General features: G+C 46.3%; 1 protein-coding gene across 3 annotated transcripts in view; it reads left to right on the top strand.

Annotated features, from left to right (window-relative positions):
- GIGYF2 (GRB10 interacting GYF protein 2) overlaps positions 1 to 25,485 on the top strand; it is a 1,376,329-nt gene that overhangs the window by 502,595 nt on the left and 848,249 nt on the right. For all 3 annotated transcript variants that reach the window (XM_069213782.1, XM_069213784.1, XM_069213783.1), the window contains exon 11: positions 24,226 to 24,418. In XM_069213782.1, coding sequence (XP_069069883.1) covers positions 24,226 to 24,418 — 193 coding nt within the window. The remainder of the gene's footprint in view (positions 1 to 24,225; positions 24,419 to 25,485) is intronic.

The following is a 25,485-nucleotide window of genomic DNA, read 5'->3' as shown; positions in this document are numbered from 1 at the left end:
CTTGTCAAGACAGACAATATGACAACAATGTATTATCTAGACAAACAGGGGGGGACACACTCGTCACAGCTGTGTCTCTTAGCACAAAGAATTTGGCATTGGGCAGTTCACAACAACATTCGCTGATAGCACAATACATACCAGGCATTCAAAATCAGTTAGCCGACAATCTCAGTCGAGATCAACAGCAAACTCACGAATGGGAAATACATCCCCAGGTCCTACAGGATCACTTCTACAGCAGGGGGACACCAAACATAGATCTATTTGCAACAAAGGAAAACGCAAAATGCCAAAACTTGGCGTCCAGGTATCCACACCCTCAGTCCAAGGGCAATGCTCTATGGGTCAGCTGGTCAGGGATATTTGCTTACGCTTCCCCCCCCCTCTCCCGCTCATTCCTTATCTGGTCAACAAGCTGAGTCAAAACAAACTAAAACTAATACTTATAGCACCAACGTGGGCTCGCCAACTGTGGTACACAACTCTGTTGGACTTATCAGTAGTACTCCACATCAAACTACCAAACAGACCAGATCTGTTGACACAATACAAACAACAGATCAGACACCCAAATCCAGCATCGCTCAATCTAGCAATCTGGCTCCTGAAGTCTTAGAATTCGGATATTTAAACCTTTCACAAGAGTGTATGGAGGTCATTAAACAAGCGAGAAAACCCACAACAAGACATTGTTATGCGAACAAATGGAAAATATTTGTTTGCTACTGTCGGGCTAATCAAATTATGCCACTAGAAGCCTCCACACAAAACATTGTAAGTTATTTACTACACTTACAAAAGTCTAATCTAGCTTTTCCATTAAAATCCATCTCACTGCAATATCTGCTTATCTGCAGATTAAACATACAGCATCGCTTTTTAGAATCCCAGTTATTAAAGTCTTTATGGAAGAACTAAAAAGAATAATACCCCCAAGGACACCACCAGTACCTTTGTGGAACCTTAATATTTTATTAACACAACTCATGGGCCCACCATTCGAACCCATGCATTCTTGTCAAATCCAATTTCTAACTTGGAAAGTAGCCTTTCTTATAGCCATCACATCACTTCGAAGAGTGAGTGAAATACAAGCATTTACTATTCAAGAACCCTTTATACAGATACATAAACATAAAGTGGTTCTCCGTACTAATCCAAAATTCTTACCAAAAGTCATATCACCATTCCATCTAAACCAAACTGTGGAACTCACAGTCTTCTTTCCACAACCAGACTCAGTAGCTGAAAGGGCATTGCATACATTAGACATAAAAAGAGCACTAATGTATTACATTGACAGAATGAAACAATTTCGTAAAACAAAGCAATTGTTCGTAGCTTTCCAAAAACCTCATGCAGGTAACCCTATATCTAAACAAGGTATTGCCAGATGGATAGTTAAATGTATTCAAACCTGTTACCTTAAAGCTAAAAGAGAATTACCCATTACACCAAGGGCACATTCCACTAGAAAGAATGGCGCCACAATGGCTTTTCTTGGTAATATACCAATGACAGAAATGTGTAAGGCAGCTACCTAGTCTGCGCCTCATACATTTACTAAGCATTACTGTGTAGATGTGTTAGCAACACAACAAGCCACAGTAGGACAGGCTGTATTAAAAACATTATTTCAGACAACTTCAATTCCTACAGGCTGACCACCGCTTTTGGGGAGATTACTGCTTTGTAGTCTATGCACAGCATGTGTATCTGCAGCTACACATGCCATTGAATGGAAAATGTCACTTACCTGGTGTACATCTGTTCGTGGCATGTAGTGCTGCAGATTCACATGCACCCTTCCTCCTCCCCGGAAGCCTGTAGTCGTTGCAGTGTCTTATTTGTACATATGTATAAACATTTACATTTGATTGGACATCTATTTTACTTATTACCTTTCTAGCTCATTTACATTATTTCACTCTATCACTCCTTCCTACACCCTTTTGCAAGAAAACAATCTAACAAAGGAGTTGATGCCCATGCGCAGTATGGCCGAGAGGAGTCACCACTCGATTCTATGACTCCGAAAAGACTTCTTTGAAGAAAAGCAACTTGTAACACTCCAAGCCCAACACTAGATGGCGGAAGCAATGCATAGCATGTGAATCTGCAGCACTACATGCCACGAACAGATGTACACTTTGTGTATGTGTGTGTGTGTGTGTATATATATATATATATATACATATATATGTTTGATGGCATGTGTAGCTGCAGATACACATGCTGTGCACATCCCGCCATCTGGTGTTGGGCTCAGAGTGTTACAAGTTGTTTTTCTTCGAAGAAGTCTTTTCGAGTCACGAGACCGAGGGACTCCTCCCATTTCGACTCCATTGCGCATGGGCGTCGACTCCATCTTAGATTGTTTTTTTTCCACCATCGGGTTCGGACGTGTTCCTTTTCGCTCCATGTTTCGGGTCGGAAAGTTAGTTAGAATCTCAGAAAAAACGTCGGTATTGTTTGCGTTCGGTATCGGATTAGTTACAACAGATCGACACCGAATTTAGAAGAGTTCCGGTGGCCCTTCGTGTTTTTTCGATCCCCCGTCGGGGCCTGGTCGGCCCGGCCTCGTGTGAATTCAAGGCTGATGGAACGGACCCCATTCCGCTTCTGTCCAAAATGCCATAACAAGTATCCGTATACGGATCAGCATCTGGTCTGTAACTTGTGCTTGTCCCCAGAGCACAAGGAAGATACTTGTGAGGCCTGTCGAGCGTTTCGGTCCAGAAAGACGTTAAGAGACCGAAGAGCCAGAAGACTGCAGATGGCGTCGACGCCGACAGAACAAGAGCATTTCGAGGAAGAAGAGGAAGCTTTCTCTATCCAAGAGTCGGACTCGGAAGAGCGCGAGGCCGAAGAAACGCCGAAAACCGTGAGTAAGACGTCGAAACATAAGACTCAAGAGAAGTCAACAAAAGCCCATGGGACGCCACCGCCAACAGGCCATGGCTTAACCCAAACAAGCGGTGACCGAGCCAAGGCACCGAAAAAGGGCACGCTGGTGTCAGTCATCCGACTCCGGTCGAGATACCGCCACACAACAATCTCGGACCCGAGACATCGTCTCTGAGAAATTTCAGCACCGTCACATCGGCACCGAACAAATTCGGCATCGAGACACCACCACGCCGAAAATTACAAAGGTTTCTTCGGAGCCTGAAAAGACCTCCGAAAAGGTTTCGGTTCCGAAACATCCAGCCTCGGAGCCGAAAACAGGTTCCTATACAGAGGAACAAGGATTGGCCTCCCAAATTAAAAAACATAGATTTGGAGAGGAACTTCAAGCTGTAGAGCCAGACTATACTCACAGGAGGCTCCACATTCATCAAGACACAGGGAAGATAACCACTCTTCATCCAATTAAGATAAAAAGAAAACTTGCCTTTCACGAAAAGGACAAGGAGCCACAGGCAAAGGTGGCAAAGAAAACAACTCCACCACCATCAGTGCACACATCACCAGTAGCAACTCCTCCACTGATGTACTCCCCGACTCATACTGCCATGAATCAAGATGATCCCGATGCATGGGACCTTTACGATGCTCCAGTATCGGACAACAGCCCAGACTCGTACCCTACCAGGCCGTCCCCTCCTGAGGACAGTACAGCTTACACACAGGTGATCGCAAGGACAGCTGCTTTCCATAACATCACCTTGCATTCAGAACCAATTGAGAATGCCTTCTTGTTTAACACGCTAACCTCCACTCATAGCCAGTACCAAAGACTACCTATGCTCCCAGGAATGCTAAAACATTCAAAACAAATCTTTCAAGATCCTGTTAAAGGCCGAGCCATAACTCCAAGAGTGGAGAAAAAATACAAGCCACTGCCAACAGATCCTGTTTATATTACAACGCAGTTAACTCCAGACTCAGTAGTTGTCAGGGCAGCTCGTAAGAGAGCAAACTCTCATACCTCGGGAGACGCACCACCTCCAGACAAAGAGAGTCGCAAATTTGATGCTGCGGGCAAAAGGGTTGCAGCACAAGCAGCAAACCAATGGCGCATTGCCAATTCACAAGCGCTTTTGGCAAGATATGACAGAGCGCACTGGGATGAGATGCAACATTTGATAGAACACTTACCCAAGGAGTTCCAAAAAAGAGCACAACAAGTGGTGGAAGAAGGACAAAGTATCTCTAATAATCAGATACGGTCTTCAATGGATGCAGCAGATACGGCTGCAAGGACAGTAAATACTGCAATAACAATAAGAAGGCATGCATGGCTCCGCACGTCAGGTTTCAAGCCAGAAATTCAACAAGCTGTGCTAAATATGCCATTTAATGAACAACAGTTGTTTGGGCCGGAAGTCAACACTGCTATTGAGAAACTCAAGAAGGACACTGATACGGCAAAAGCCATGCGCGCACTCTACTCCCCGCAGAGCAGAGGCACCTTTCGCAAAACACCTTTTAGGGGAGGGTTTCGAGGACAACCTACAGAAACCACAACATCACAAACAAGGCCCACTTACCAAAGCCAATATCAGCGGGGAAGTTTTCAGGGGCAATATAGAGGGGGACAATTCCAAAGAGGTAGAGGAAAATTCCAAAGCCCCAAAAGTCCTCAAAATAAGCAGTGACTCACAAGTCACCCATCCCCATCACATAACACCTGTGGGGGGAAGATTAAGCCAATTTTACAAACATTGGGAGGAGATAACAACAGATACTTGGGTACTAGCAATTATCCAGTATGGTTATTGCATAGAATTTCGAGAATTCCCTCCAACAGTCCCACCGAAAACACACAGTATGTCGAAACAACATATAGATCTTCTAGGGCTAAAAGTTCAAGAATTGCTACAAAAGGACGCAATAGAATTAGTACCAATTCAACAAAAAAACACAGAAGTTTACTCATGCGTCGACTTTTTTTTCCGCCATCGGGTTTGAACGTGTTCCTTTTCACTCCGTGTTTCGGGTCGGAAAGTTAGTTAGAATCTCGGAAAAAAACGTCGGTATTGTTTGCGTTCGATATCGGGTTAGTTAGAACAAATCGACACCGAATTTTGAAGAGCTCCGGTGGCCCTTAGGGGTTTTTTTCGATCCCCCCGTCGGGGCCTGGTCGGCCCGGCCACGTGCGACTTCAAGGCTTATGGAACGGACCCCATTCCGCTTCTGCCCAAAATGCCATCACAAGTATCCGTATACGGATCACCATCTGGTCTGTAACTTGTTCTTGTCCCCCGACCACAAGGAGGATACTTGTGAAGCCTGTCGAGCGTTTCGGTCGGGGAAGACGCTGAGAGACCGAAGAGCCAGGAGACTACAAATGGCGTCCACGCCGACAGGTCAAGATCGTTTCGAGGAGGAAGAAGAAGCTTTCTCCGTCCGCGAGTCGGATTCGGAAGAACTCTACGCCGAAGAAACAACCAAAACCGTGAGTAAGACGTCGAAAATCAAGACTCACAAGAAGTCTACAAAAGCCCAGGGGACGCCACCGCCAACAGGCCATGGCTTAACCCGAAAAATAGGTGACCCATCCAAGGCACCGAAAAAGGGCATGCTGGTGTCGAAGTCATCCGACTCCGATCGAGATACCGCCACACAGCAACCTCGGAGCCGAGACAGCGGCTCCGAGAAACTTCGGCACAGAGACAGCGGCACCGAAGAATTTCAGCACCGAGACACCACGCCGAAAACAAAGAAGGTTTCTTCGGAGCCTAAAAAGACTTCCGAAAAGGTTTTGGTTCCGAAACAGCCAGCCTCGGAGCCGAAAACTAGTTCCTATACAGAGGAACAAGGATTAACCTCCCAATTACATAGATTTGGAGAGGAGCTTCAAGCTGTAGAGCCTGACTACACACAAAGAAGGCTTCATATTCATGAGGACACAGGGAAGATAACCACTCTTCCCCCAATCAAAATAAAAAGGAAACTTGCCTTTCAACAAAAGGACAAGCAACCACAGGCAAAGGTGGCAAGGAAAACAACCCCACCACCGTCTCCACCACCATCAATACATGCATCACCAGCAACAACTCCACCACTGATGCACTCACCAGCTCATACCACAATGAGTCAGGATGATCCCAATGCATGGGACCTCTACGATGCTCCAGTGTCTGACAATAGCCCAGACTCTTATCCTACAAAAGCGTCACCACCTGAGGACAGTACATCCTATACACAGGTGGTCGCAAGGGCAGTCGAGTTTCACAATGTCTCCTTACATTCGGAACCAATTGAGGATGACTTTCTCTTTAACACCCTATCCTCCACCCATAGCCAGTATCAATGCCTTCCCATGCTCCCAGGAATGCTAAGACATTCAAAACAAATTTTTCAGGATCCAGTTAAAGGCAGAGCCATAACTCTAAGGGTGGAGAAAAAATATAAGCCACCGCCCACAGATCCAATATATATTACAACACAACTAACACCAGACTCAGTAGTTGTGGGGGCAGCTCGTAAGAGAGCCAACTCTCATACCTCAGGCGACGCACCACCTCCAGACAAGGAGAGCCGCAAATTTGATGCTGCGGGAAAAAGGGTTGCAGCACAAGCAGCAAATCAGTGGCGTATTGCCAATTCACAAGCACTTTTGGCAAGATACGACAGGGCTCATTGGGATGAAATGCAACATTTCATCGAACACTTACCCAAGGAGTTCCGAAAAAGAGCGCAACAGGTGGTGGAAGAGGGACAAAGTATCTCAAATAATCAGATACGGTCTTCCATGGATGCAGCAGATACAGCTGCAAGGACAATAAACACTGCAGTCACAATACCAAGGCACGCATGGCTGCGCACTTCTGGGTTCAAACCGGAAATCCAGCAGGCTGTGCTCAATATGCCGTTTAATGAACAGCAATTGTTTGGGCCGGAGGTAGACACTGCCATCGAAAAACTAAAAAAGGACACCGATACAGCCAAAGCCATGGGCGCGCACTCTACTCCCCGCAGAGCAGAGGCACATTTCGGAAAACACCTTTTAGGGGAGGGGTTCGAGGTCAACCCACAGAAACCACAACCTCACAAACAAGGCCTACCTACCAGGGTCAATATCAGAGGGGAGGTTTTCGGGGGCAATTTAGAGGGGGCCAATTCCCAAAAAATAGAGGAAAATTCCAAGGCCCCAAAACCCCTCAAAATAAGCAGTGACTCACAAGTCACACACCCCATCACATAACACCTGTGGGGGGAAGACTAAGCCAATTTTACAAACTTTGGGAGGAAATAACAACAGACACTTGGGTCTTAGCAATTATCCAGCATGGTTATTGCATAGAATTTCGCCAATTCCCTCCAAACGTCCCACCGAAAACACACAATATGTCAAAACAACATATAGATCTTCTAGGGCTAAAAGTTCAAGAATTGCTACAAAAGGACGCAATAGAATTAGTACCAATTCAACAAAAAAACACAGGAGTTTACTCACTGTACTTTCTAATACCCAAAAAGGACAAAACTCTGAGACCAATACTAGATCTCAGAACACTAAATACCTACATAAAATCAGACCACTTTCACATTGTCACATTACAAGACGTAATCCCACTGCTCAAACAGCAAGACTACATGACAACATTAGATCTAAAAGATGCGTATTTCCATATACCAATACATCCTTCACACAGAAAGTACCTAAGGTTTGTATTCCAAGGGATACATTACCAATTCAAAGTGTTGCCATTCGGAATAACAACTGCACCAAGAGTTTTTACAAAATGTCTAGCAGTAGTAGCTGCACATATCAAAAGGCAGCAAATACATGTGTTCCCGTACCTAGACGATTGGTTAATCAAAACCAACACGCTAAAACGGTGTTCACAACACACGAAGTACGTCATAGAAATCCTCCACAATCTAGGTTTCTCAATCAACTACACAGTCACACCTTCTGCCGTGTCAAACACAGCAATACTTAGGGGCGACAATCAACACAGCAAAAGGGATTGCCACTCCAAGCCCACAAAGGGTTCAAGCATTTCACAATGTAATAAAGACCATGTATCCAAACCAGATTATACAGGTCAAATTAGTAATGAAACTCCTAGGCATGATGTCCTCATGCGTAGCCATTGTCCCAAACGCAAGGTTGCCCATGCGGCCCTTACAACAGTGCCTAGCATCACAGTGGTCACAAGCACAGGGTCAACTTCTAGATCTGGTGTTGATAGACCACCAAACATACATCTTGCTTCAATGGTGGAACAGTATACATTTAAACCAAGGGCGGCCTTTTCAAGACCCAGTGCCACAATGCGTAATAACAACAGATGCATCCATGACAGGGTGGGGAGCACACCTCAATCAACACAGCATCCAAGGACAATGGGACATACATCAGAGACAGTTTCACATAAATCACTTGGAAATGTTAGCAGTATTTCTAGCGCTGAAAGCATTTCAACCCATAATAACCCAAAAATACATTCTTGTCAAAACAGACAACAGAACAACAATGTATTATCTAAACAAACAAGGAGGGACACACTCAACACAGTTGTGCCTCCTAACACAGAAAATATGGCATTGGGCGATTCACAACCACATTCGCCTAATAGCACAATTTATTCCAGGGATTCAGAACCAGTTGGCAGACAATCTCTCTCGAGATCACCAACAAACCCACGAATGGGAAATTCACCCCCAAATACTAAACAATTACTTTCAAATTTGGGGAACGCCTCAAATAGATCTATTTGCAACAAAGGAAAACTCAAAATGCCAAAACTTCTCATCCAGGTACCCACAAGATCAATCCCAAGGCAATGCTCTATGGATGAACTGGTCAGGGATCTTTGCATACGCTTTTCCCCCTCCCCCTCTCCCTCTCATTCCATATGTAGTAAACAGGTTGAGTCAAAACAAACTCAAACTCATACTAATAGCACCAACATGGGCGAGGCAAACTTGGTACACGACACTACTAGACCTGTCAGTAGTACCTCATGTCAAACTACCCAACAAACCAGATCTGTTAACACAACACAAACAACAGATCAGACATTCAAATCCAGCATCTTTGAATCTAGCAATTTGGCTCCTGAAATCCTAGAATTCGGACACTTAAACCTCACACAAGAATGTATGGAGGTCATAAAACAAGCTAGGAAACCTACCACTAGACACTGCTACTCAAACAAGTGGAAAAGATTTGTGTATTACTGCCAGAATAATCAAATTCAGCCATTACACGCATCTCCAAAGGATATAGTAGGATATTTACTACATTTGCAAAAATCAAATCTAGCTTTCTCTTCCATAAAAATACATCTCACCGCAATATCAGCTTACCTACAAATTACTCATTCAACTTCACTGTTTAGAATACCAGTCATTAAAGCGTTTATAGAAGGCTTAAAGAGAATCATACCACCAAGAACACCACCTGTTCCTTCATGGAACCTCAACATTGTCTTAACAAGACTCATGGGTCCACCTTTCGAGCCCATGCATTCTTGTGAAATGCAATACTTAACGTGGAAAGTTGCATTTTTGATTGCCATCACGTCTCCAATAAGAGTGAGCGAGATTCAAGCATTTACCATACAAGAACCATTTATTCAGATACATAAAAATAAAGTAGTTCTAAGAACAAATCCTAAATTTTTACCAAAGGTTATCTCACCGTTCCACTTAAATCAAACAGTGGAATTACCAGTGTTCTTCCCACAACCAGATTCTGTAGCTGAAAGAGCACTACATACATTAGACATCAAAAGAGCACTAATGTACTACATTGACAGAACAAAACTAATTAGAAAAACAAAACAACTATTTATTGCCTTTCAAAAACCTCATACAGGAAATCCAATTTCAAAACAAGGCATTGCTAGGTGGATAGTTAAGTGTATTCAAACCTGCTATCTTAAAGCAAAGAGAGAGCTGCCTATTACACCAAAGGCACACTCAACCAGAAAGAAAGGGGCTACCATGGCCTTTCTAGGAAATATTCCAATGAACGAAATATGTAAGGCAGCAACATGGTCTACGCCTCATACATTTACCAAGCACTACTGTGTAGATGTGTTAACTGCACAACAAGCCACAGTAGGTCAAGCTGTACTAAGAACATTATTTCAAACTACTTCAACTCCTACAGGCTGAACCACCGCTTTTGGGGAGATAACTGCTTACTAGTCGGTGCACAGCATGTGTATCTGCAGCTACACATGCCATCGAACGGAAACTGTCACTTACCCAGTGTACATCTGTTTGTGGCATGAGTCGCTGCAGATTCACATGCGCGCACCCGCCTCCCCGGGAGCCTGTAGCCGTTTAGAAGTAGATCTTCAACATGTTTACATTTGTAAATATATTACTTTAACCTTTATTATGTACATACGTATTCATTCCATTGCATGGGCACTATTACTAACATACACAACTCCTACCTCACCCTCTGCGGGGAAAACAATCTAAGATGGAGTCGACGCCCATGCGCAATGGAATCGAAGTGGGAGGAGTCCCTCGGTCTCGTGACTCGAAAAGACTTCTTCGAAGAAAAACAACTTGTAACACTCCGAGCCCAACACCAGACGGCGGACTGTGCACAGCATGTGAATCTGCAGCGACTAATGCCACGAACAGATGTACACTGGGTAAGTGACATTTTCCATATTTATGTGTTCGGTGGCATGTGTAGCTGCAGATACACATGCTGTGCATTATCCTGCCATCTAGTGTTGGGCTCGGAGTGTTACAAGTTGCTTTTCTTCGAAGAACTCTTTTCGAGTCACAAGAACGAGGGACTCCTCCCTTTCGGCTCCATTGCGCATGGGCGTCGACTCCATCTTAGATTGTTTTCTTTCCGCCATCGGGTTCAGACGTGTTCCTCTTTGCTCCGTATTTTGAATCGGGAAAGTTAGCTAAATATCGCAAATTTGACAATATTGTTCGCGTTCGGTACCAGTTTAGTGTTAGCGTATCGACACCGATAGGAGAAGCGCTCCGGCGGCCATTCGGGGCTTCCGCACTTCTGCAGGGCTTAGTCGGCCCGACCGCATCCATCGACAAAACTAATGGACCGGACCCCCTTCCGCTTCTGTCCGAAGTGCCACTCGAAGTATCCTTATACAGACCAACACTTGGTCTGTAATCTGTGTTTATCACCAGAACACAGGGAGGATACTTGTGAGGCCTGTCAGGCGTTTCGATCTAAAAAGACCCTACGTGATCGAAGAGCGAGAAGACTACAAATGGCGTTGACACCGAGGGAACAACTCGACGTCGAAGAGGAGGAAAGAATTTCCATCCAGGGGACGGACTCGGACAAATCCGAAAGTGAGCGACCCACGACGATGCAGAAAACAGTGAGTAAAACTGCCCCGTCCAAGACTCACACAAAAATCGTTAAGGCCAAGGGGATGCCACCGCCAGCAGGCCATGGCTTAACCCATGGAAAAGAAGGTGACCAAACATCGGCACCGAAAAAGGCCAAAGATTTGCTGAAGACACCCGACTCTGGTCGAGATTCAGGCACCGAACGCTCTCGGCACCGAGAGTTCGACTCACCCAAGGTGAGAAAAGTTACGTCGGAACCGAAAAAGACTTTATCGGAAGCATTGGTACCGAAAAGAAGCTCTTACACAGAAGAGCAAGGACTTTCCAGCCAAATGCATGAAAAACACAGATTTGAGCAGGAAATAAGTATGGGGGAACCAGACCATACGCAAAGGAGGTTGCATATCCAGAAAGACTGGAAAAATACAAACTCTTACTCCAATCAAAAACAAACGAAAGCTGGCATTTCATGAGTCAGAAATGCAGCCGAAGGTGGAAGAGGCCAGAGATAAAACCCCACCACCAAGGTTTTTGCCACAACCTTCACCACTACATTCACCACAGCTGTCCCCGGTAACAACACCTCCAATGCAGTCACCTACGCATACAGGGATGACACAGGATGATCCGGATGCATGGGACTTATATGATGCTCCAGTATCAGACAACAGCCCAGATTGTTACCCAACAAGGCCGTCACCTCCAGAGGACAGTACTGCATATATGCAGGTACTATCAAGGGCAGCTACATTCCACAATGTAGCAATGCATTCAGAGCCAATAGAGGATGATTTCCTGTTCAATACCTTGGCATCCACCCACACCAGAGTCTGCCAATGCTCCCGGGCATGCTCAAGCATGCAAAACAGGTATTCCAAGAGCCAGTTAAAGGAAGGGCTATCACGCCTAGGGTGGAGAAAAAATACAAGCTTCCCCCAACGGACCCTGTGTTTCTAACACAGCAACTTACACCATACTCGGTGGTTGTAGGAGCAGCAAGAAAGAGGGCAAACTCTCAATCATCAGGAGACGCTCCACCGCCTGACAAAGAGAGTAGGAAGTTTGATGAAGCTGGCAAACAAGTGGCATCACAGGCAGCCAATCAATGGCGGATCGCAGACTCACAAGCCCTGCTGGCTCGCTACGACAGGGCACACTGAGACGAGATGCAACACATTATACAGCACTTCCCAAAGAACACCAGAAACGTGCCCAACAGGTTGTGGAAGAAGGACAAGCAATATCCAACAACCAAATAAGGTCCGCATTAGATTCGGCAGACACAGCTGCACGAACAGTCAACACTGCGGTAACCATTCGCATGCATGCATGCATGGTTACGAAGCTCAGGATTCAAGCCAGAAATCCAACAATCTGTGTTAAACATGCCTTTTAACCAGGAAAAATTGTTTGGGCCTGAAGTGGACACAGCAATTGAAAAATTAAAGAAGGACACTGACACGGCCAAAGCCGTGGGCGCGCTCTGCTCCCCACAAAGCAGATGCACATTTAGAAAGCCACAATTTAGAGGGGGATTTCGAATGCAAACACCAGAGCCTTCCACCTCGCAAACCAGACCTACCTGTCAGGGACAATACCAGAGAGGAGGGTTTTGTGGCTCATATGAAGGTGGACAATTCCCAAGAGGAAAGGGAAAATTCCAAACACCTAAGACAAGTCAAACCAAACAGTGACTTCAGTGTCACAAACCCCCAACACTTAATACCAGTTGGGGGGAGACTTACCGCATACTACCAAATCTGGACACACATAACTACGGACGCATGGGTCCTAGCCATTATCCAACATGGTTATTGCATAGAATTCATAAATTTCCCGCCAGATGTGCCCCCAAGGGCACACAATATGTCCAAACAACACTTAGACCTATTACAACTAGAGGTCCAAGCATTATTACAAAAACAAGCAATAGAGTTAGTACCCAACCATCAGAAAGGAACAGGTGTCTACTGACTATATTTCCTAATTCCAAAAAGGGACAAAACGTTAAGACCTATATTAGACCTCTGAACACTGAATCTCTTTATCAAATCGGATCACTTCCACATGGTAACACTTCAAGACATGGTTCCCTTACTTAAAAAAAGAGGACTACATGTCAATGTTAGATCTCAAGGATGCCTACTTTCACATACCCATGCATCCTTCTCACAGAAAATACTTAAGGTTTGTAATACACGGTGTGCACTATCAATTCAAAGTGTTACCGTTCGGAATAACAACAGCCCCAAGGGTATTCACAAAATGCCTTGCAGTGGTAGCCGCTCACATAAGGAGACAGCACATGCATGTATTCCAATACTTAGACAACTGGCTAATAAAAACCAGCACTCAACAACAGTGTCTTCTTCACACGCAATACGATATAGAAACTCTACACAAACTAGGATTTTTTATAAATTACCAGAAATCACATCTGCAGCCATCCCAAATACAACAATACATGGGAGAAACACTCAACACACAAAAAGGCGATTGCCACTCCAAGTCCACAAAGAGTACAAGCCTTCCAAAATATAATATTAAACATGCACCCAAACCAACACTAACAAGTGAGGTTTGTAATGAAACTTCTAGGCATGATGTCTTCATGCATAGCCATTGTCCCAAACGCAAGACTACACATGCGGCCCTTACAACAGTGCCTAGCAACACAATGGACACAAGCACAGGGTCAACTCCAAGATCTAGTGTTGATAGACCGCCAGACACACTTCTCCCTTCAATGGTGGAACCCTATAAATTTAAACCAAGGGTGGCCATTCCAGGACCCAGTGCGTCAACACGTGATCACAACAGATGCTTCCATGATAGGGTGGGGAGCACACCTCAACCAGCACAGCATACAGGGACAATGGGACAATCAACAAAAACAACTGCACATAAATCATTTAGAACTGTTGGCAGTGTTTCTAGCATTGAAAGCATTTCAACCACTAATAGCGCACAAACACATTCTTGTCAAAACCGACAACATGACAACAATGTATTATCTCAACAAACAAGGAAGGACACACTAGTCACAGCTGTGTCTCCTAGCACAAAAGATTTGGCATTGGGCAATTCACAATCACATTCACCTGATAGCACAATACATACCAGGCATTCAGAACCAGTTGGCCGACAATCTCAGTCGAGATCACCAACAAACACACAAATGGGAAATTCATCCCCAGATCCTACAAGATTACTTTCTACGCTGGGGAACACCACAAATAGACCTATTCGCAACAAAAAAAAAACGCAAACTGCCAAGACTTCGCGTCCAAGTACCCACACCCTCAGTCCAAGGGAAATGCACTATAGATCAGTTGGTCAGGGATATTTGCTTACGCTTTTCCTCCTCCCCCACTCATTCCTTATCTGGTAAACAAACTAAGTCAAAACAAACTCAAACTAATACTCATAGCACCAACTTGGGCTCGCCAACCGTGGTACACAGCACTGTTGGACCTATCAGTAGTACCTCACATCGAATTACCAAACAGGCCAGATCTGTTAACACAACAAAAACAACAGATCAGACACCCGAATCCAGCATCGCTCAATCTAGCAATCTGGCTCCTGACGTTTTAGAATTTGGACACTTAGACCTTACACAAGAATGTATGGAGGTCATTAAACAAGCTAGGAAACCTACTACAAGACATTGTTATGCAAACAAATGGAAAAGATTTGTTTACTACTGCCACAATAATAAAATTCAACCACTACATGCTTCCGCAAAAACCGTTGTAAGTTACTTATTACACTTACAAAAATCTAACCTAGCATTCTCTTCTATTAAAAGCATCTCACAGCAATCTCTGCCTATCTGCAGATTAAACATTCAACATCACTCTTTCGAATCCCAGTCATCAAAGCATTTATGGAAGGATTAAAAAGAATCATACCCCCGAGAATACCACCAGTCCCCTCGTGGAACCTCAATATTGTATTAACACGACTCATGGGACCACCATTTGAACCCATGCACTATTGTGAAATACAATACTTAACCTGGAAGGTCGCCTTCCTGATAGCTATCACTTCTCTTAGAAGAGTAAGCGAAATACAAGCATTTACTATACAAGAACCCTTTATACAAATACATAAACATAAAGTAGTTCTCCGTACAAATCCAAAATTCTTACCAAAAGTAATATCACCATTCCACCTAAACCAAACAGTGGAACTCTGTCTTTTTTTCCACAGCCAGACTCAGTAGCAGAAAGAGCCTTACATATGTTAGACATCAAAAGAGCACTAATGTATTACATTGACAGAACAAAACAGTTTTGCAAAACAAAATAATTATTTGTAGCCTTCCAAAAACCTAATGCAGGGAATCCTATATCCAAGCAAGGCATTGCTAGATGGATAGTGAAATGTATTCAAACCTGCTATATTAAAGCAAAAAGGGATCTACCTATTACACCAAAGGCGCATTCCACTAGGAAAAAAGGCGCCACAATGGCTTTTTTTAGGGAATATACCTATGACAGAAATTTGTCAGGCAGCCACATGGTCTACGCCTCATACATTCACAAAACATTACTGTGTAGATGTGTTAACAGCACAACAAGCCACAGTAGTACAGGCTGTATTAAGAACATTATTTCAAACAACTTCAACTCCTACAGGCTAAACCACCCTTTTGGGGAGATAACTGCTTACTAGTCTAAGCACAGCATGTGTATCTGCAGCTACACATGCCATCGAACGGAAAATGTCACTTACCCAGTGTACATCTGTTCGTGGCATGAGACGCTGCAGATTCACATGCGCCCGCCCGCCTCCCCGGGAGCCTGTAGCCGTTATAAGTAGAATGAAACTTGTAAATTTGTAAATATATACTATTCTTATGCACATTATGTACATACATACTTACTCCATTGCATGGGCACCTTTACTATATACTCAACTCCTACCTCACCCTCTGCGTGGAAAGCAATCTAAGATGGAGTCGACGCCCATGTGCAATGGAGCCGAAAGGGAGGAGTCCCTCGGTCTTCACACACACACACACACACACACACACACTGGAAAGTGGTGTAAAATAGCAATATGGAGTAGTAGCCCTGGGGGAGCCCAGACCATATACTAAAAGTGGAATGCGAACACAGTGCCCCCACCTTGGTAGGTAAATGATGTAGAGGGGAGTCCGGAGTACTAAGAAACTACACAGGTAAGTAATGCATTACCCTGCCGCGACCAGGAATGCAGGAGTAAAACACTGGATTTCCTGAAAACCACCCCACAGGATTAAAAGGAAAAAAAAAATGGACACCCAGGACAGCCTGCAAGGAACCAGCATTGGAAATCTGAAGATGGAGACCTGTGGAGAGAGGTGGCCAAGTCCAGAAGTGTCTGCGGCGTCCAGGGTGTAAGAGGATGGCCTGGTTTGTAGTGGGTATCTAAGGTACTTACACCTTATACCAGGTCCAGTTATCCCTTATTAGTGAAATGTAGTCAGTGCCAAGAAGCCAGGCTGTCTAGAGGTAGCTTTAGGCAGAGCAGCCAAGGCGGTACTAGGAGACATATAAAGCTCTTGTTATAACACTGTAGTCCCACAGTACTCAAACACGAGACAATACTCAGTGTTATAAAAAAAATAAAGGTACTTTATTTTAGTGACACAATGCCAAAAATACTTTGGAGACTATACTCCCTAAGGAGGTATGTAAATTACACAATATATACACTAGTAACCAAAAACAGGTAAGTAAATAGTCAGAAAATAGTGCAAACAGTAAAAATCACAATAGGTTGCAATGGGCCTAGGGTGAACACAAACCATATACTAAAATAGTGGCATGCGAAAGTCGGTTTCCCACCTAGGCAAGTGTAGTGTGTTGAGGGGCGCTTGGAGTATAAGAAAACACCAAAGATTAGTAAAATACCCCACCCCAGATCCCAGGAAAGCAGGAGTAAAACACAGCAAGTTTCCTAAAACACACTAGAAGTCGCAATAGACGATAATACAAGAACCATAAGAAACTGCAAGACACCAACAATGGATTCCTGGACTCTGAAGACCTGTGAAAGAAGGGGACCAAGTCCAAGAACTGATGAAGAGTCCAGGGAGAACAGGAGCCCCTGCTAGCCCGGATGAAGGTTCAAAAGAAGAACCACCTGTGAGAAGACAAAGTCAGTATTGGTCCAAAGAAGACAGATCTGGGTTCCTGGTTGGTGCAGAAGATGTCCCACTACAGATGGATGAATGCAGTCTGGTTTGCGTCACTGGATTCTGCCAACAAGTCTTGGTTCACGCAAAAACGCGGTTGGTGGAAAATGGCTCTGCCTGGGACCAGGAGGAACCTGGTGGCTTCTACCCAGGAGGGGGAGACAGAGGGGGCTCTCAGCACCTGAGAGCCCCCTCAGAAGACGAGGCAGCACGTACAGGAGTCCCGCAGCATGGGGGCAAAGGAGGTGCAAATGGAGGCCCATGCAGCACGACACAAATGATTCCCAGGCTGCCGGTGAACCACTCAGGAAGCTGTGTCACAGGAAGGAGTGCTGGGGGCTTAAGCTGTGATGTGCACAAAGCACTTCTTGGAAGGTCGCACACAAGCCTTGTCAACTGCAAGTCATGTGGTGCACAGGGTGTAAGGCAATGCCTCCTTGGCATGGTTACCCCCTGACTTTTTGCCTTTGCTGATGCCAAGTTATGATTTGAAAGTGTGCTGAGGCCTGCTAACCAGGCCCCAGCACCAGTGTTCTTTCCCTTACCTGTACCTTTGTTTCCACAATTGGCACACCCTGGCATCCAGGTAAGTCCCTTGTAACTGGTACCCCTGGTACCAAGGGCCCTGATGCCAGGGAAGGGCTCTAAGGGCTGCAGAATGTCTTATGCCACCCTGGAGACCCCTCACTCAGCACAGACACACTGCTTGCCAGCTTGTGTGTGCTGGTGGGGATAAAATAACTAAGTCGACACGGCACTCCCCTCAGGGTGCCATGCCAACCTCACACTGCCTACAGGTATAGATAAGTCACCCCTCTAGCAGGCCTTACAGCCCTAAGGCAGGGTGCACTATACCATAGGTGAGGGCATACGTGCATGAGCACTATGCCCCTACAGTGTCTAAGCAAAACCTTAGACATTGTAAGTGCAGGGTAGCCATTAGAGTATATGGTCTGGGAGTCTGTCATGCACGAACTCCACAGCACCATAATGGCTACACTGAAAACTGGGAAGTTTGGTATCAAACTTCTCAGCACAATAAATGCACACTGATGCCAGTGTACATTTTATTGTGAAATACACCCCAGAGGGCATCTTAGAGATGCCCCCTGAAACCATACCCGACTACCAGTGTGGGCTGACTAGTTTTAGCAGCCTGCCACACACCAGACATGTTGCTGGCCACATGGGGAGAGTGCCTTTGTCACTCTGTGGCTAGTAACAAAGCCTGTACTGGGTGGAGGTGCTTCTCACCTCCCCCCGCAGGAACTGTAACACCTGGCGGTGAGCCTCAAAGGCTCACCCCCTTTGTTACAGCACCCCAGGGCACTCCAGCTAATGGAGTTGCCTGCCCCCTCCAGCCACAGCCCCACTTTTGGCGGCAAGGCCGGAGGAGATAATGAGAAAAACAAGGAGTCGTCACTGGCCAGTCAGGACAGCCCCTAAGGTGTCCTGAGCTGAGGTGACTCTGACTTTTAGAAATCCTCCATCTTGCAGATGGAGGATTCCCCCAATAGGATTAGGGATGTGCCCCTCTCCCCTCAGGGAGGAGGCACAAAGAGGGTGTAGCCACCCTCAGGGCTAGTAGCCATTGGCTACTAACCCCCCCAGACCTAAACACACCCCTAAATCGAGTATTTAGGGGCTCTCAGAACCTAGGTAACTAGATTCCTGCAACCTAAGATGAAGGACTGCTGAGCTGAAAAACCTGCAGAGAAGACTGAGACACCAACTGCTTTGGCCCCAGTTCTACCGGCCTGTCTCCCCACTTCAAAAGAACTGCTCCAGCAACGCGTTCCACAGGGTCCAGCAACCTCTGAAGACTCAGAGGACTACCGTGCATCTAAAAGGACCAAGAACTCCCGAGGACAGCGGGTCTGCTCCAAGGAAGAAGCATCTTTGTAACAAAGAAGCAACTTTGAAAGAACACACGTTTCCCGCCGGAAGCGTGAGACTTTGCACTCTGCACCCGACGCCCCCGGCTCGACTTGTGGAGAACCAATGCTACAGGGAGGACTCCCCGGTGACTGCGAGCCCGTGAGTAGCCAGAGTTAACCCCCCTGAGCCCCCACAGCAACGCCTGCAGAGGGAATGAAGAGGCTACCCCTGACAGCGACTGCCTGCTTCTAAAATCCCGACGCCTGGTAAGGACACTGCACCTGCAGCCCCCAGGACCTGAAGGATCCGACCTCCAGTGCAGGAGCGACCCCCAGGTGGCCCTCTCCCTTGCCCAGGTGGTAGCTACCCCGAGGAGCCCCCCCCCCTTGCCTGCCTGCATCGCTGAAGAGACCCCTAGGTCTCCCATTGAACTACATTGCAAACCCGACGCCTGTTTGCACACTGCACCCGGCTGCCCCCGTGCCGCTGAGGGTGTACTTTTTGTGCTGACTTGTGTCCCCCTCGGTGCCCTACAAAACCCCCCTGGTCTGCCCTCCGAAGACGCGGGTACTTACCTGCTGGCAGACTAGAACCGGAGCACCCCCTTATCCATTGAAGCCTATGCGTTTTGGGCACCACTTTGACCTCTGCACCTGACCAGCCCTGAGCTGCTGGTGTGGTAACTTTGGGGTTGGTCTGAACCCCCCAACGGTGGGCTACCTTGGACCCAACTTTGAACCCTGTAGGTGGTTTACTTACCTGCAAAACTAACAAACACTTACCTCCCCCAGGAACTGTTGAAAATTGCACTTAGTGCCATTTGTGTGACAACTGTATATGCTATTTTGCTAATTCAAAGTTCCTAAGTGAAATACCTTTCAATTAAAGTATTGTGTGTAAATCTTGAACCTGTGGTTCTTAAAATAAACTAAGATTAGATATTTTTCTATATAAAAACCTATTGGCCTGGAATAGTCTTTGAGTGTGTGTTCCCCATTTATTGCCTGTGTGTGTACAACAAATGCTTAACACTACCCTCTGATAAGCCTACTGCTCGACCACACTACCACAAAATAGAGCATTATAATTATCTCTTTTTGCCACTATCTTACCTCTAAGGGGAACCCTTGGACTCTGTGCATGCTATTTCTCACTTTGAAATAATACATACAGAGCCAACTTCCTACACGGGGGTACTGTCTTGCGTGGGGAGGCAAGCTCTTACCTCCACAAATTTGGACAGCTGGACGTTGGGACTGTCTGAGTCACTTTAGTCCACCACCCGTGTCGCTAGATCCACACCTGTTGTCTGGAGAGGGGACCCAAACCACAGGTCGTCGCTGCACAGAGGTGCCTGTGAAGCAGGGATGTGACTCCGTCACTCCACAGGAGATTCCTTCAGTTCTTCTGGTGCATGCTGAAGACAGGCAGTTCCTCAGAGGATGTACAACGTGGAAACTGTTGCAGTTGCTGGCAGGAGCTGAAGATACAATGTTTCAGAAGTCATCTTAGCTTCTTTGTTGCATTTTTGTAGAGGTCCTGGAGCAGTCAGCGGTTGATCCGTTGGTAGAAGATGAAGTAAACGATGCAGAGCATTCCTGCTGGAGTCGTGCAATCAGAATCTGAAGAAACACCCAGAAGAGAGACCCTAAATAGCCCTCAGAGAGGGATTGGCCACCTAACCAGGTAAGCACCTATCAGGAGGGGTCTTTGATGTCATCTGCTGGCACTGGCTACTCAGATGCTCCCAGAGGTCCCCACCACCTTGGAATCCAAGATGGCAAAACCCAGGGACACTCTGGAGGAGCTCTAGGCACCACCCCTGGGGTGGTGATGGAGAGTAGTCACTCCCCTTTGCTTTGTCTGTTTTTGCACCAGAGCAGGGGCTGGGGGTCCCTGAACCGGTGTAGACTGGCCTATGCAGGGAGGGCACCATCTGTGCCCTCCAAAGTATTTCAAGAGGCTCTGGGAGGATACCCCTCCCATGCCTGTAACACCTATTTCCAAAGGGAGAGGGTGTAACATCCCTCTCCTTAAGGAAATGCATTGTTCTGCCTGCCTGGGATTGAGCTGCTCAAACCCCAGGAGGGCAGAAACCTGTCTGTGAGGTGGCAGCAGCTGGGGATGCAGTGAAAACCTCAGAAGGCTGGTATGGCAGTACTGGGAATCCAATGTGAAGCCCATAGAGTGCATGGGATTGTGCAACCAATGCTGGAATCAGAATTGGGGTACAATTCCCAGTTGTTAGATATCTTTCTTGGCGATATTCTGAATTATCATTGTGAAGCTGTACAGAGGTATTGATCTATGTGCAGTGCAGTCTTAAAATTACATCCCCTCACTCGTGAAGTCTGGGAAAAGGGGCCTGGACGGTGTGGAGATACCTCTGCTAGTGCAGGGGTGCCCTCACACACAGGTACTTCACACCCAGCCTTCCGAGTTGTAAGACCTGATATATAGGTGACTTATAAGTGACCTGTGAGGTGAAAATGGCTTTGAAATAGTGCATGCAAGCTATTTTCAAGTGGACACAGTGCAAAAATCAACAGTTCCTGGGGGAGGTAAGTAAAGGTTAGATTAGGAGGTAAGTAAAACACTTAGAAGTCTCAGTTCCTGGGCATAGGCAGCGCACCGTTGGGGGTTCAAAGCAACCCCAAAGTTACCACGCCAGCAGCTCAGGGCCGGTCAGGTGCAGAGGTCAAAGAGGTGCCCAAAACACATAGGCGCTTATGGAGAACAGGGGTGCTCCGGTTCCAGTCTGCCAGCAGGTAAGTACCTGCGTCCTCGGGGGGCAGACCAGGGGTGTTTTGTCGAGCACTGGGGGGGACACAGGTAGGCACACAAAACACACCCTGAGCGGCACAGGGGCGGCCGGTACAGTGTGCAAAGCAGGCGTCTGGTTTCAGGTAGGAAACAATGGAGGGACCTGGGGGTCACTCTAGCGGTGCAGGCACAGGGGGGGCTTCTCGGGACAGCCACCACCTGGGATAGGTAGAGGGTCGCCTGGGGGTCACTCTGGCGCTGGAGTTAGGTTCCTTCAGGTCCTGGGGGCTTTGTTCCTGGCCACAGAGTGACAAAGGCACTCTCCCCTTGTGGCCAGCAACAAGTCTGGTGTGTGGCAGGCTTTCAGAAGCTGGTCAGCCTACACTAGAAGTCGGGTAGGTATTCAGGGGGCAACTCTAAGTTGCCCTCTGGGTGTATGTTACAATAAATTGCACACTGGCATTTATTGTGCTGAGAAGTTTGCTACCAAACTTCCCAGTTTTCAGTGTAGCCATTATGGAACTGTAGAGTTCGTGTTTGACAAACTCCCAGACCATATACTCTTATGGCTACCCTGCACTTACAATGTCTAAGGTTTTGCTTAGACACTGTAGGGGCATAGTGCTCATGCACAAATGCCCTCACCTGTGGTATAGTGCACCCTGCCTTAGGGATGTAAGGCCTGCTAGAGGGGTGACTTACCTATGCCACAGGCAGTGTGAGGTTGGCATGGCACTCTGAGGGGAGTGCCATGTCGACTTAGTCATTGTCTCCCCACCAGCACACACAAGCTGAGAGGTAGTGTGCATGTGCTGAGTGAGGGGTCCCCAGGGTGGTATAAGACATGCTGCAGCACCTTAGAGACCTTCCCTGGCACCAGGGGTACCAGTTACAAGGGACTTACCAGGGTTATGCCAATTGTGGAGACAAAGGTACAGTTTAGGGAAAGAACACTGGTGCTGGGGCCTGGTTAGCAGGGTCCCCGCACACTTTCAAATCAAAACTTAGGATCAGCAAAGGCAAAATGTTAGGGGGTAACCATGCCAAGGAGGCATTTCCTTACAGCCTACCATAGGGGTTACTTACAGGGACCTGGTGTAGTGACCTGTAGTGAAACCGTGTGCGTGCTCCCGGTTCACTCAGACTGCAATGGCAGTGCTGCAGAACCCTTTGCATGGGCTCCCTATGGGTGGCAGAATAACTGCTGCAGCCCATAGGGATCCCCTGGAACCCCAATGCCCTGGGTACCTAGGTACCATATACTAGGGAATTACATGGGGCACCAGTATGCCAATGGTGGGGAGAAAAGGTTAGTTGCAACCAAATTTAGAGGAGAGAGCATAATCACTGGGGTCTTGGTTGGCAGTATCCCAGTGAACACAGTCAAACACACTGACAACAGGAGGTAAATGGGGGTAAGCATGCCAAGAAAAAGGGCACTTTCCTACACCAACCCAGATACACAGAACTTGTGACAGGTGGGAGAGCGGGGTAAGGATCTTTGTATGTGACAAAAAACAGAAGGAAGAAAGCAGAAACTTTGGGGAGTGTGGAACAAGAGACCATTACGCCCCCCTGGCGTAGGTTGATGTGATTGTAAAAGCTAAGAGGGAATTGTGCTTTTAGGGAACTGACATGGAAGCAAGAAACTTGATAAGTGAAGGTAGGAAGCAAAACTTATGAAGGGTGTGAAGGAAGTGTATTAAAAGTTGGTGCTCAACTCAATGGTTTGGACTCAGCAAAATATTGTAGGAAGGAAGGAACAATAACCACAGGATCAGCAGCAGTGAGAGGTGCATAATCAGTCATGCTTTATATGTACAGACACACATGGTGAAGTTAAAATCACAAGGCACGGTATTTAACTGGATGGAGAAGCTAAAAGTCCACCAGGCAGGGACCAAGTCATTAGCTAGCAATTTCACATAAAAGTAGCATGAAAAATATATTTGAAGTAGCATGCCAATGTCTTTTCCAACTCCTTCACTAACCTCCTGTAATTCGTGGCTCCCATACTTGTCCTTTCCTGCTTTTCCCCCCGCTTAAGTGTTCATTGTATTTACTGTTTGAAGATCTCTTCTTCTCCTCGTTTGATAACCTAATTACCTGATGTTTAATAAGCTCTTCCTCTTTCTTAGAAAGTACAAAAGGAGCCAATTCCTGAGGAGCAAGAACTGGATTTCCGGCCCTCGGAGGATGGTGAAGAGCGCTCTGATTCTGAGGGGAGCCATAACGAAGAAGCCAAAGAACCAGACAAGAACGTTCAAAAGGAGATGGAGACCATTGATAGACTGCCTATAAATAAAGAAGGGACAGCAAGGCTAAATGAAGGTACAATTTCCAATGGGGAATCATAACATTGCAGGCATGGAGGAATAAACTCGCTGAGCAGAGATACAAAGTCAAAATTATTATCAGGCCCCCTGGAAATGTACCCATATTGTCAGGGTTGTTAATCTTAGCATTTAATTGTACATGTTCAATAATTATTTCTGATGGATACATCTGCCTGTGGATTCCTCACCTTTTGAATTCTCCCAGTGCGCCTGCATTCAACAAAAATTTCTTTCTAACTCCACATGTCGAGGACGTCACAAAAGCATGGCTCCACAAGCGACTCCATCTGACTTAATCGGAGCCATAAGAAGTCCTCGCCGGTGTGCTGGCATCAGTTCCCTTTTTTCCGTGCCTTTGACGGTTTTTCTACCTCTCCGGTCAGTTACATTGTTTCAAGGTGGTTTTCTTCATTGAAGTCTTGTTGGATTGAATTGTTACCTCAGAAGAACTCTGGGTTTAAGCCGTGTGAAGAGTGTGGAGCTCATATGTCGGTCACTAACCCGCACGAAGATTGCCTTTGGTGTCTGAGTTCCGACCACGACATTGCAGGTTGTCCTTCGTGCCAGAGGATTAATTCAAAGGCTTTGAAGGAAAGTGAAGCCAAACTGTTCCTCTTGAAAGCCAAAAAACAGAAACATGGTCGTAGGAGATAGTCATCAAGAGGAGTTGTTGCAACGATCATCAAAGTTGTATAAGAAGCGTTGTCATAGCTCACAGCATTGTTCCTCTCACGATGAAAGTCCATCCCTGGCTTCTAAGTCTTGGCACTGGTCGACCTGAGAGATTAGTCCTACCTTGTCTCTTCCTCAACCTAAGGCACCTGAAGTGTTGCCGGCGCAGTCTTTGTGGGAGATTTCGGTGTCGCCAGTTATTCCTGTGCAATTCTCTCCTGTTACTCCAACGTATAAGGAGAGTCAAAATCGGGAGTCAAATCAATCTCAGCCTCAGCAGTAGTATCCGGGTTTTCCCACACCAGGGACGGAGCTTATCTTCCTTTTTTAATGCTATGTTTATCAAAAGAGGTTTGGCCCCTGCTGATGTAGCTGCAGGCCCCTTGCGAC

This window comes from Pleurodeles waltl, chromosome 11 (assembly GCF_031143425.1).
Source record: "Pleurodeles waltl isolate 20211129_DDA chromosome 11, aPleWal1.hap1.20221129, whole genome shotgun sequence".
NCBI classification, from domain to species: Eukaryota; Metazoa; Chordata; class Amphibia; order Caudata; family Salamandridae; genus Pleurodeles; species Pleurodeles waltl.
The sequence above is the reverse complement of the archived record's forward strand: the minus strand, read 5'-3'. Positions and strand labels throughout refer to the sequence as shown.